Below are 12,600 nucleotides of genomic sequence, written 5' to 3' on the forward strand. Positions count from 1 at the left end.
TCAACCGAATTAACAATAATCATGCAGTATTATTTGTAATTGCAAGCAATTGGAGAATGCAAAAAGTAAAAAAACAACTCACAAAGCACAAAAGTATATCTACCTGTTTATTGACTCGTGTTGTTCGGAATTTCCATTTAATTCTTGATGAGGTACACGGTGAGGACTGTCTAGCAAACGTCTGCGTTCTTCCTCTCGCTTACGCTCCTCTGTAATCCTCTGTACCTCTTTGCGTTTCCTCTCTTCAATTCGAGCCTTTTCTATTCTCTCTTTCTCAGCATGTCTCGCAGCAAGTTCAGCTTCCTGTTGTTTTTGGAATGCCTGTTCAAGCTGAAAACAAGAGAAGAAAGTTTATTTAACAAGTTATCTAGTCGTACACTCATCATTTTCCGGCATCAAAATTATTGTTTCATTCCTATCAACGAGTAGATTCGTTTCCATAAAGAAAGCAACAAAGTCATCAAGTTTTTGTTTATAATTATGAAATGTTTTCATAACACACAAAAAACTCACCATTGTAATCCTCCTCAGCGCGCTGAACTTTTCTTCTTGGGCTTCGATTGTCTTTTCGAAATCCTCGTGTTTCCTTATCAAATCTTCAACCTGTGGAATGGTCTCTCCCAATTTACCATCGTTCAGCATCGGTTCCCTGCTCACTATCCAGTTCTCCAGCATTTCAGCTTCTCTCTTAAACAATTGCGTGTCCAAATTCTGTTCGTAAATAAGCTTTCTCTGCTCCCAAGTATCGTTGAGCAATTCCTTTCTCTGCTCGAGAACAGATATTTTATCCTCGATCTCTTTGGCTAAGAAATGTCCCTGTTGAATTAGGCCTTTGCCGGTTTTAGAAAACTTGGCAAACGCATCTCGCCGCGTGTCAATCTCAGCTTTGTACTCGTTGTGTCTTGAAATCAGGGATTCAGCTCCAGGCACATCTCTTGCAAGCTCAGGTGCTGTCACTTTAGCAACCATTTCATTTATCCACGCCATCAAGTCTCTGTACTCATCAAAGTAGGCTTGCAGTTGTTCAGCTTGAGCGAGCTTTCCTCTGCGTTGAGCAGCCTTTTCTAACAGGTCATTCCATGACTCTTCCGCTTCCTCATGCTTCACTGCTATATGTTCACGAGCGTCTGGAAACAATTCTGCCAATCTCGAAGCTTCTGCCATCACAGACTCGACCTGAAATGAAAATCGATAAATGAAAGTAGTTTTTATTGTAGTAAAAATAATTTAAAACTTAGAATGACGAACAACAGAGATACGTGTAAAAAAAAGTTTGAAAAGCCGGGTAAAATGTTTTGGAATAAATTATCTACATCTAAATAAGTAACAATGAATTATAGTAAATTGGGAATGAAAGATTATAGAGAGAGTTTCAGAGATATTAAAGATATACAAGAAAAATTGAGTCATCTCTTCATTGAATAGCTAATTTCTTCCCAAATTTCTTTTGAATTGATTTGGCCGGTTATTCAGAATTTGAGATATGCGTGATTGGAAATAATATGAATTTTAAAATCTTTGTGACAAGTTTCTACAGAATATTTGATGTATCACTACTTTTGAATTTCGCTCAACTTTTATGTAAATCGATGAAGCCGTTTTCCCTCAATTCATTATGCAACACTTTTTGCGTATAAACATGTATAGATTGTAAAATGGTGGAAAAAGGGTTCTGCGGCAGATGAAATATTTTTTATCGAAGCAATGTTTTTGCATTGAGAAATACTGTAGGTAGTACGCTTTATAATCTCCATTAAAGACATATTATATATATATATATATATATATATATATATATATATATATATATATATATATATATATATATATATATATATATATATATATATTAATATTATTATTATTATGTATTATCACCGAATTAAAAGCTTGGCCATTACCTGTTCTTTGACAGCAGCTAAATCCGTTTCAAAGCCTTGATGTTTTCGGACTAACGCCTGAATGGTTTCCAAATCATGTCCGTATCCATCCGAACTTAAACTGGCCTCTTTTTCTTGTATCCAAGAAATAGTTTCGTCAGCAGTTCTGTCGAACATGTGAACTTGTTTTGCTCCTGCCAACGCCTCTTGTCTCGCGTGTGCCAACTCCTTAAGATCGTCCCACTGCTGTTTGATTTCATCAATTTTAGCATGAATTTTACCAGCTTCCGGGTTGTCTTCATCCAGCAAGTTGCGACCTTCGTCTATCACTGATGATACCCTGGACTCACTCGTTCCTAGGCCACCCAAAAAGTTGTCAAAAATTTGAATAAGCAACTCGACATGCTCGACGTCGCGTCCGTAATCCTCAGAAGCCGCTACCTGAATTATCGAAACAAAAAAGTAAATTTAGCATTATGTAGAGTTGGAACATGCATCACAGTGCTAGAAATAATGAGTGGAAGAAAGAAAAATTACCGTTGTTTGATCCCCAATCCATTCGATGACTTCGTCTGCCTCCCTAATGAACTTGTACAACTTCTCGCTCTCGAGGAGCCGCTGTGCTCTAAGTTCACTCAGCTTTTGTAGCTCCTCAAATTTAGCTTCGATCTCCGATTGTTTCTGAGCTATGTTTTTACTGTCAAAATGATGTCTGTCGATCAGCCCTTTAGACAGCTTTTGCAAGTTATCAATCGTGTTTTTGAAACTCAGTAAATCTCGGTCAATTCCTTCAAGTTTTTTCAGCAGTGTTTGAACGGAATCTTCATCTTTCCCATAATCTGGTGACGCCAGTTGTGGTCGCTTTTCTTTTATCCATTGCTCAGCTTCCGCTGCTTCGGCGTAGAACTGTAAAAAAAAAGGGTTTGTTTTATTTGTCCTTCATCATTTACCGTACCAATAATTAGCTATTTACCATTTGTGACTCAACGGCGTCCAGCAATCTAAGTTTTCTGACACTAGCCAGATCCCTCAAGTGAGCCAACTTCTCTTGCAGTTCTAGCGATAGTTTTTCAATCTTCTCTGAGGCAAAATGTCCGCTCCTGATCATAACGGCACCTCGATTAACCAATGAGGAAACGACGGGGTCTCTCGAAATCAACTCCGCTTCTAGGGTCTGATGTTTTTTCTGGAGTCTTTGTACAGTAGACAATGAGTTGCCTAAATCGGTGCTTGAAGCCAGTGGTTCTTTCTCACTTAACCAGTGTAGTTCGTCCTCCACATCTCTCGCAAACTGATGCAAAAGTCTAGCATCTTCAAGATTATCCCTGCGTATTTGAATAGGTTCTTGGAGGCTGTAATATCTGTTAATAGCCGCCAAAGCTCTGTCCTGAATTTCGTCGGACATGAAGTGATTTGACTTTTGGAAAGTAGATGCAGTTTCTTTGATCGATTCGCACGCTTCGTTATGTCCCAATACATCATTTTCCAAATTTGTATGCCTTTTAAGCAAATTGGCTACGCTTGATAAGTCCTTTCCGTGATCCTCTGACTGGAGCTGAGTTTCAATGTCGTCTATCCATGTCTCGAACTCGTCTAATGTACGACCGAATAGCAGCGCTTGATAAGCGTCATTCAAACGATTTTTTTTCAATTCGCTAGTTTCTTGCAGTAGTCTCCATTCCGCTTCTAACTCTTCTACACGTTCGTGTATCTCTTTCGAAGCATAGTGATTTTCTTCCATAAGCACCTCACCTGTTGCATTTACAATCAATTTCATGCATATCCAACAAATTCTAAAAACATTAAATTCTTAAGGAGTACGTACGAGAAGACGGCTTTAAAAGTGGTTGAATTTTGGGACATTATATCCCAACAGCTAATTATTTAATTATATTGGGATCTGTTTCATTCAAAACTAAGTAGATCGAGTTTCATTTGCACATTTTTTCAATCAGAGGCAATGAATAGAAAACATGTTAATTGACAATAAAGTCAACCATTTTGCTCACAATCAGCGATATATAAGTTTTGCAGTGACCACAATATTTCAAAAACAACTGAATCGATTTACTTGAAATTTGTCGAGAATATTCTTCAATAGTTTATCCACTTTACCACAATTCGAAACTAATTTTTTTTCTTCTTTTCAACGAATTTGCGACTGTTCGAAGTTGAAATTCAATATTGCGTGCATTTAAGACTTTTTCATTCAAGTAACAAAATAATATAATAATTAAGAAATAAGTTCAGCCATCTACTCGTACATTAATTCACCTTGAAAGGTGATTAATATGTCAACTGAAAATACATAATCGATGTAAGATCACTGATTTTACGAATCGGGATTGAGTTTCTCTCACTTTCAAGAATATATTCTCAATACCGATGAAGAAAGTTGATGAATCTAATATGTGTAGTTTCCTTGTACGGCTAAATAGACGAAAGTATTGTAAACAAGAAAGAAGTCGTACCTTCTCCGACAACGGCGCCAACTCTTCCACGATTGGCAGTTAATTCGCTATCAAAAGCAGCATGTTTTTGAATTTTGCTTTGAAGATTGTTGGAATCTCGATAATTTTCGTCATTAGCAACTTGTTGTTTTTGATGCAGCCATCCTTCAACTTCGTATAAGTTTCTGAGGAATTGCTGAAGCTGATAACTTTCAAACAATTTCTTTCTTCTTGCCGCTGCACTGTTCTTCAATTTGTCTCGTCTGGCACAGACGGCTCTCAGCCTTTGCCTAATAACTTCCTCATCCGAATGTTGCTCCTCCAAAATTTCAGCAGCAAATCGTTCGAGTTCTTCTATTCTGACCAACTGGGAGCCTAGCATTTTCTCAAATTCTTCATGCTTACGGACCAAGGTTTCTACCCCGGACAATGATTCTCCTAGATCATCGTTGTTCAGGAACGCTTCCTTTGTAGCTAACCAACTGTCTGCCTGATCAGCCTGCAATTGAATTTCAATTTTCAACATCAGATTACAACAGTACTTTAAATACAATCACCGGATTCTGGGAGAAAATAAGCTGTCATCTGTTGTTTGTCATATGCGTTGAGTTGATTTGCACTTGTATTTTTTCTACCAATCTGATTTACTCTACAATAATATAAACAGAAGCTCTGGTAACTAATTGATACTACAAATACCAGGTAGTAATAAGCATATTGTTTTGAATGTCAAATTAGTGAATGATCTATCAAAAACATGTACATTATATTCAAGAATTTAACTTTTGATGATGAAAAGAAGAAAATTAACAGACGATATAAATTTATGTTTACCTGTTCCTTGAACAATTGTAATTGATGCGCCTGTGTGAGTCGCATTCTCCGACTGTCCCAGGCATCAGCTAATCCTTGTCTCAAGTCTTCAAGGTATTCTAAATTGGGTTTGACGTCTTCGGTAAGAGGAAGAAGCCGCAGGCCATGTTCTTTGAGAGCTTTGAAAGTTTCCTGCCTTCCGTCAATTTCAGCTTTTCTTTCTTGATGTAGTTCAAGCAATGCCTCAGCCTCGGAAATAGTAGTTGGAGCTTCGGAATCGTTCATACGCTTTATTGTATCAGCAACCCAAACTTCTAGCTCGTGTAAATCAGCCTGGAACTTGTGCAGTGTATATGCCTCCTTCAAGGCCTCGCGACGTCTTTGCGTCAACTTCTGCAGTGAATCCCAATTCGATTGAAGATCGTGCAAAGTAGCGGTTATAGCTACAGCATTTTCCGGATATCTGTGAGACAGTTGTGTTGCTTCTGCTTTGTGACCCTGTTATCAAATAATAAATAGCATCATGATACTATTAACAAAGAATTTCATTCATGTGTGACGAACACTATTTCTAACTCTTTTGAGAAAGTGGTAGATAACAATTTAGAGAAAAGAAACTGTTCGCTTTGAAAAGGAAAAATCATTTGAAATCAGATTTTTCAAATGATGATTAAAAAATTTATTTACTGAAATCTTAAGAGGCAAAAGAAAAAAATACGGTTTTTCTTCGTATGTATTCGCAGATGCTTGTTAGAGGTGTCTAACACTCATTTTTACACGTCTTGTCTTGAGCTACGGTAACAGGAAAATTTTTACGTAATATTCTGAAATTAAAAAAAAAAAACCGATCTGAAGAATTCAAGTTATTTGGTTCTAGTAAAAGCATAACACGTGAGATCCATACCTGAATTATAAGAAAGCACACTCACAACCATGTATTACTTATGCAGAAGAATCTTTTCTATAAATCTTTATGTTAGTGAACATTCAGATGAAACTGTAATGTGTGTAACGTAATAACTGTAATAACTAAAGTAATAAAAAATTATAAAAAGTTTAATATCTTTGGCAAATTTGTTAGTTCAATACTTGAATGACTGCACAATGTATTCTTTTCAAAGCGCACGTATTTTTTATCTAGACAACAATCTAATAAACTGAGTGAATAAAATATACGAATCAATTTGACACTAAACTATATATATATTATTCAGTTTATATTGAAATGGAATTGTAGATTTATTCACGTTAAGCCTTTGAAGAGTAGTGATGTTCAAAGTTTAGATGGAACAGACTGACTGACCGGAACAGTTGCTAAAAATAGATAGGGCAGGGCTTGTGAGAAGTTAATTATTATAGAAGGTATTTATTTGCCCTTTATATTTGGCTGGGTTTTCTCTGTGGTGCTGAATTTCCAAAAAGTTATCATCCAAACAATATCGCATGATGAGAAACTTCTTTTTTTCAACATGAACTAAGTTACTCATGGAAATATTAATTTACTATTGAGTATTGGTCCAGGAAGTAATACCTTCAATTTTTCTTCAATCGCAGTCATATCTCGTTCCATGGCTTCTTGTTTTCTCTGTAATTGTTCAACAGCCAACAAATCTTTACCGACATCCGTTGTATTCATAGCTACTGCTTTCTCAGAAACTCTTTGACTGGTGTCATCCACATCTCGATTGAATAAATGAATTTCTAAAGCGCCAGCCAAAGTTTCTCTGTATGCACTCAACGCTCCTTGCAAGCCCTTCCATTTGTTGTTGAAGTTATCCCGACGTTGTTGAACGGCTTTTGACTCGCTGTCTTGTCCCTGATGATTGAAATAAGAATTATGGATACAGTGATATGACCAAAATTTGACAACACTGGAACGATAAAAGAAGCATCATTCAGTACCTGCTTTATTAGCTTGTCGGCCAATGCATTTATGGATTTTATCCTCGAGTCGTCAACTCTCATGTCGCTGTCAACGTCGTCCAGTTTTCTTTGAAGGCTCAAGCAATGCTCGTAATCTTTGCCAGTGTCACCGGCCTGGACCATCATTTCCTTATCTCTAATCCAAGCCTCAATCTTCTCAACTTGATTATTGAACTCAAGTATATCCTGTGCTTCCTCAAGTCCACGTCCACGGTTTTCTGATTCAAGTAACAACTTTCGCCAGGACGCAAGTAGATGATCCAATTGTTCTCGAATTTCGTGACTGGCCGGGTGCCTCTGCCTAAGCAACGTTTCTCCCTTACCTACAAAATCATTATACTCAATTCAATTTGCGTTCACCGGATGCAGCATGAATGTATACATATAAAACTTCGTATGCATATATGAAAACTTGGTTTTTCATGCTTTTTCTATTGCACAGATTTACATTTGCTAGCTTTAAACTTGTGAATTTTCAAATCCATGAAATGTTGAAATCCTAGTAATTTAATTGCGTATAGACAAGTGTTCTTTTAAAACTATAATCAGTTCATAGGAAGGAATTATATGTCCAAGTAGTACATTTGTTTTTACATTTCAATGTACGTACCCTTAATTTCTTCAATTCTACCCTGATTGGCGGATAATTCAGCTTGGAAGGCTTGATGCTTCTGAAGCTTCTTTATCTTGTCTTCCAAACTAGAAACATCGCCCTTCGATGCTTCCGCTTCAAGCTTCTTCTGCTTTTCTCCAATCCAAGACTCGGCTTCTCCAACATCTCGAACGAACTGTGCATGAAGCAGGCTAGCTTCCAATTTTTGTCTTCGAACGTCACACAAATCACGAACTTTTGCTCGTTTCTGAACAACTTCATTCAATCTCTGAGAAATTGTAGGAGAGTCGAAATGATTCTGGGTCAGTAATTTACTTCCATGTTCTTGGAGCGCTACCAGTTTTTCCTCCTGAGTAACCAACAGCTTTTCAAATTCATTGTGTTTCTTGACTTGGTTGTCAACCTCTTCAACTGAAACACCAAAGTTGTCACCGCTTAACCCGGCTTCTTGAGTCGCAGACAAATTATCTATCTGCTTCGCGTCTCTCAGGAAGAAATGTAGGTCTATCAGTTGATCTAGATGCACTTTCTTCTGCTGCCAAGCTGTGTGCAATTTCTGACGCTCTTCAAGCAGTTGATTACATTTCTCCTCTACTTCCTATAATTAATACATACAGAAATATTGGAATATGACTTCTTGGTCTGATTATAAAAAGAGTTAAATGAACTGACATAAGTACATTAAGATAATAATAACAATAAATCCTCAACGACACACTGGAGATTTGAACTAAAATCCTCGCATTCTGCAATACTCAGTAATAAGATGCATAAGTTTGTTCGCATATTGAAATAATAAATGCTTACCGGTGCTGCGTAGTGACCAGTTTGCACCATCGCCTCCCCAAGATCCAAAACTGCACTGAAACTATCCTCTCGAGCTTCAATTTCTCCCTTCAGGGCCTCATGTTCCGCCTTCAGAGTCTGCGCACTGGCTGCATCCCGAACTTTATCTTCAGTCGACATTGTCGCGCGTAATCCAGCAGCCCAACTCATTAGATCGCGAACCTTGTAAAGAATAGTATGAGATGAACAATGTGAGCCAAATTGATTGAAAGAAGCCTCTGAAATACGTATAAAAACTGACGAATACCTGTGTCAGGAAACGTTGCAAATCGCAGCTGGCTTGCAGCTGGTCTCTGCGATGAGCAGATCGTTCTTGTAGCTGCTCCCAATTAGCAACAACGAATTGTTGCTGCTGATCGATATGAGATCTATTATTGCCAGGATAGAGTACTTGAAGTCTTGATGCATCTTCGACCAAGACCTGCAGCTGCGCTTCCAGAGCAACGAGGTCATTCTCGAAACCTTCGTGGCGCCTGATCAGAGCAAGAACGGAATTCAAGTCGCGGCCTAAGTCCTCTGGGAGAGCAGCATCCTTCTCTTGAATACGAGACAAAGCCTCTGCCACGTCACGATGGAACCGATGAATCTCTCCTGCGGCTTGTAAGCGCTGTTCGCGGTGCTGCATTAAGCCAAGTAGATGCTGCCATGATTCTCTATATTAGAAAAGTTGCAAGGAAATCATTAGTTTTCAGTGTTCCAATCCATATAACAAAACTCTCATAGCATCTTCCGCTTACTGCACTCGATATGCACCGAATTCTATTTTCCCAGACTTTAACTAATAGGACAAGTTGAGAAAATTGCATTCGATGTGCACTGAATAGGGTAAATGAAAAATACAATTAGCAAATCAGCAGACAAGTCATTGATATAACGCTTTCAGAACGGTTATCCATTCCAATGGACAAGCATTTAAAAAATTTATAACAAAAGTTTGATTAATGAGATTTATTTTTTTTGTGTGTTTTGTCGACAGTTTTAATAACTACTTGAAATTTTACTCCAATTTTATACAGGCTATTTAACATTAATGTTTTTGCCTGGAAAAAAATTTTTGTGTTTCTAAAATAGTCTAAAATGTCATCAAAGAAATGTATAAGATCGGCACCTATTAACGCAAAGTTGCAAACTTGAAAAACGTCACATGTCCATTGGATGGACATGCGTTAACTTTTAATATAGGTTTAGGGAAGTTTAAAAAAAAAAAAGATATCCTAGCCCAAAGATATAAAACCAAATAAATTCAAAAAAAAATTTCCACCACTTGATTTAATTCAGTTTTGAATCAGATAATTGTAAACGATGATTGTCCAAAGGATGAAAAGAACGATTGATAATTTACCACTAATTGGACTTACTGCATAAAATGTGCTTTGAGTGCAATTCTCCAATTTTCAATTAATAGAAGCACTACTAAACTAGGGAAACTGCATTTTGGGCGCAATTGTGCAGCAAGTGGAATATACTATTCAATTTGCTAACCATAAGACGTAAGTTAAAACGAAAATATCAGTAGCTAATGGATATAATTATTACATGTATGATGATGTTCCATATATTAGTTAATCAGTTCAAATGTATATTATACATATATGGTGACTGAAAATAAAAATAGAACAAGAAAAAAGAACAGCAACAGTGAAACGATATGTTGATTTACACAATCTAATATTATGTTAGTAAAGTATAGTTCATCCTGAATTAGCTGCAGTGTCCTCCACGCAGGTAAAAACAGACACAACGGACGGACAAACTCATTCTCAGAATTTAAACTCACCGTATCAGAGCGTGCTGCTTTAAAACCTGTTGCACTGGATCATCTTCGTTCTCTCTAAATTGAATTCGTATTCACAGAGTTGGTTAGTTACCAGCACCAAGAAATAATGCGTTGAAATATTATTCTGTAGCTTTCAATTAAAATAGGGCTGTCATTTAGTATGAAATTAACTTAAAAAATATTCGAATTGATCAAAAAAAACTTTATCTTTTTGTCCAACTTTCAGCAGCATCATCTGATAAATTCAAATGAAATGATACTGAGGAAGTAGATACGAGTCCACGGCTGAAAAATTGGGACAATTTTGGGAATTCATAACTCAACAAACAATTCGATTCGATTGCAGTTTGTATTATTCAGAAGTACTGTAGGCTGAGCTCCATTTCCGTATTTTTCTCAATCAGAATCAATTTATCAGAACCATCGTTATTGACAATAACATCAACCGTTTCATTGGGCGACATATTTTGCAGTGCCCACGACATCTTAAACATAGTAAAAACATTTTCTTTCAAAGTTGGGGACAAGTGTTGTTGGGTAGTTTGACCTTTTCGCAAGAACGTCGCGTTATTTTTAAACGTCACCTTTCTTTGTTAATAGAATAAAAAACGCGTTAATCTGGACGCAAAATCGAATTTCAACTTCGAACATTCATCATTTTGTTGAATAAATCTAAAATTCGCGTTGTGACAAGGAGAATGAACGGTCCAAAATACCTCCTACATCAAAATTCGAAGTAAATTGGTTGAGCCATGTTCGATATATATATTCTGGCCACCGTAAAACACGCCACTTAGCAAAATGGTTGATGTGATTATCAATAACAATGCTTGCTATCGATCGATTCTAATAAAAACTTAATCAAACGAAGCACATTACACGTATTTTTTAAACAAAATAAACCCCTATTGAATCGCATAATGAATTGACAAGATATTTTTGATCCACTTTTTTAGCCGTGTACTTGAACATACATCTTTGATTTGTTCTTTTGAATCTGTTATTTCTCCCACCCATGTAAAACCCAATATTCAATATTCTTGGATCTGTTAGCCCTAAATTAAAATTTGCTATTAATTACACTACAATGTTTTTTACATAGAAGTTAGTTAAGTGGGTGAATTTTAAAAAGTATATCACAGGTTAATATATACACACAAGGTAGAAGTAAGAATCTAGACTCATGCCACCAAAAAAGAATGTCAGAGAAGAATGAAAGAAAAATCAAACACAATCATAGATAAAACTAAGATGAGTTTTTTAAAGGAGTTTTTCTGATAGATTGCTTTGTACTACATATGGATAAACAAAATGACCAAGAAATGACGATACTGAATTTCTTACCCAAGCTGCTCTTGACGTTTCTCAATATCTTGAATGTAAGGACTGTCATTGGCTATCAATTTTTTCGCCAAATCCTCACACTGATTGAACCTCTCAGATCCAGCTTCGATTCTGTGTTTGAAATCATCAAATTTAGCTTGCAGCACAAGCAAATGTTCGTAGTCTTGTCCGTAATCCTCGGAGGCTGCTGCCTGTTCTTGTTCCTTTATCCATTGTTCCAATTCTGTACTTTCGAGGAAGTATTCGTGCCGATACATGCTCTCCATGAGACGCTGTTGTCGCGCGGTAGCCAGCCTCTGAAGTGCTCGCATTTGTTGAGCAATCGATTGCTGTTTACTAGCTATTGATTTACTGTCCGGATGTTTCGCGTTTATCATCGCTGTAGCCATGTGGCCCATTTCAGTTACAATTCCATTGTAAGTATCTAGCTCCAAATCTAAGGCCTGTAAATTACGGTCAAGTCAATTACTATCAAACTTACTCAGAAGTAATTTTACAGATTGAATTTCGCGTACATCGATGCTTACATATGGAAGGTGAGGGCCAAATTACCTTGTGCTTCGTGAGTAACTTAGTGGCAGCGTCTCGATCCCTGCCATAGTCTGTTGAACTGAGGACGTCGTTCTTCTCATTAAGCCAGCTTTCCACCTCTCCAGCTTCGAAAAAGAACTCTTGAGCTTTCAGCGACAAGTCTAATGCCCGATTTCGAATATCTGCCTTATCTTGTAAATCCTTCCATGCATCTTCCAGCTCTTCGCAAAGATCTTGAATCTGTCAGCAAAGTAAGAACATGATTAACGGAATATTGTAGTTTTTCAAACAAAAGGCCAGTCTCGTCACCTCGACTTATAGTAAGTGAGACATCAGTTGACTTAGAGGATATTTTATCAGCCAAAGCATCGTGAAAGCTTGGAGCTAATAATGTAAATGAAAGCGGGTTCCGTCAAGTCATCC

At 37.1% G+C, this 12,600-nt stretch overlaps 1 protein-coding gene across 8 annotated transcripts in view; it reads right to left on the reverse strand.

Annotated features, from left to right (window-relative positions):
* Nucleotides 1–12,600, reverse strand: part of LOC124414877 (spectrin beta chain, non-erythrocytic 1) — an 81,231-nt gene that overhangs the window by 6,843 nt on the left and 61,788 nt on the right. For 6 of the 8 annotated variants that reach the window (XM_046895996.1, XM_046895995.1, XM_046895989.1 and 3 more), the window contains exons 11-25: nt 12,199–12,417; nt 11,647–12,089; nt 10,303–10,356; nt 8,773–9,178; nt 8,487–8,687; nt 7,677–8,277; nt 7,046–7,389; nt 6,675–6,959; nt 5,165–5,641; nt 4,352–4,829; nt 2,854–3,632; nt 2,418–2,786; nt 1,902–2,321; nt 514–1,176; nt 104–330 (exon numbers count right to left, since the gene is read on the reverse strand). In XM_046895996.1, coding sequence (XP_046751952.1) covers nt 104–330; nt 514–1,176; nt 1,902–2,321; nt 2,418–2,786; nt 2,854–3,632; nt 4,352–4,829; nt 5,165–5,641; nt 6,675–6,959; nt 7,046–7,389; nt 7,677–8,277; nt 8,487–8,687; nt 8,773–9,178; nt 10,303–10,356; nt 11,647–12,089; nt 12,199–12,417 — 5,966 coding nt within the window. The remainder of the gene's footprint in view (nt 1–103; nt 331–513; nt 1,177–1,901; nt 2,322–2,417; nt 2,787–2,853; nt 3,633–4,351; nt 4,830–5,164; nt 5,642–6,674; nt 6,960–7,045; nt 7,390–7,676; nt 8,278–8,486; nt 8,688–8,772; nt 9,179–10,302; nt 10,357–11,646; nt 12,090–12,198; nt 12,418–12,600) is intronic. The other 2 variants (XM_046895992.1, XM_046895991.1) reach the window with 1 other exon arrangement.

This window comes from Diprion similis, chromosome 14 (assembly GCF_021155765.1).
Source record: "Diprion similis isolate iyDipSimi1 chromosome 14, iyDipSimi1.1, whole genome shotgun sequence".
Taxonomy (NCBI): Eukaryota; Metazoa; Arthropoda; class Insecta; order Hymenoptera; family Diprionidae; genus Diprion; species Diprion similis.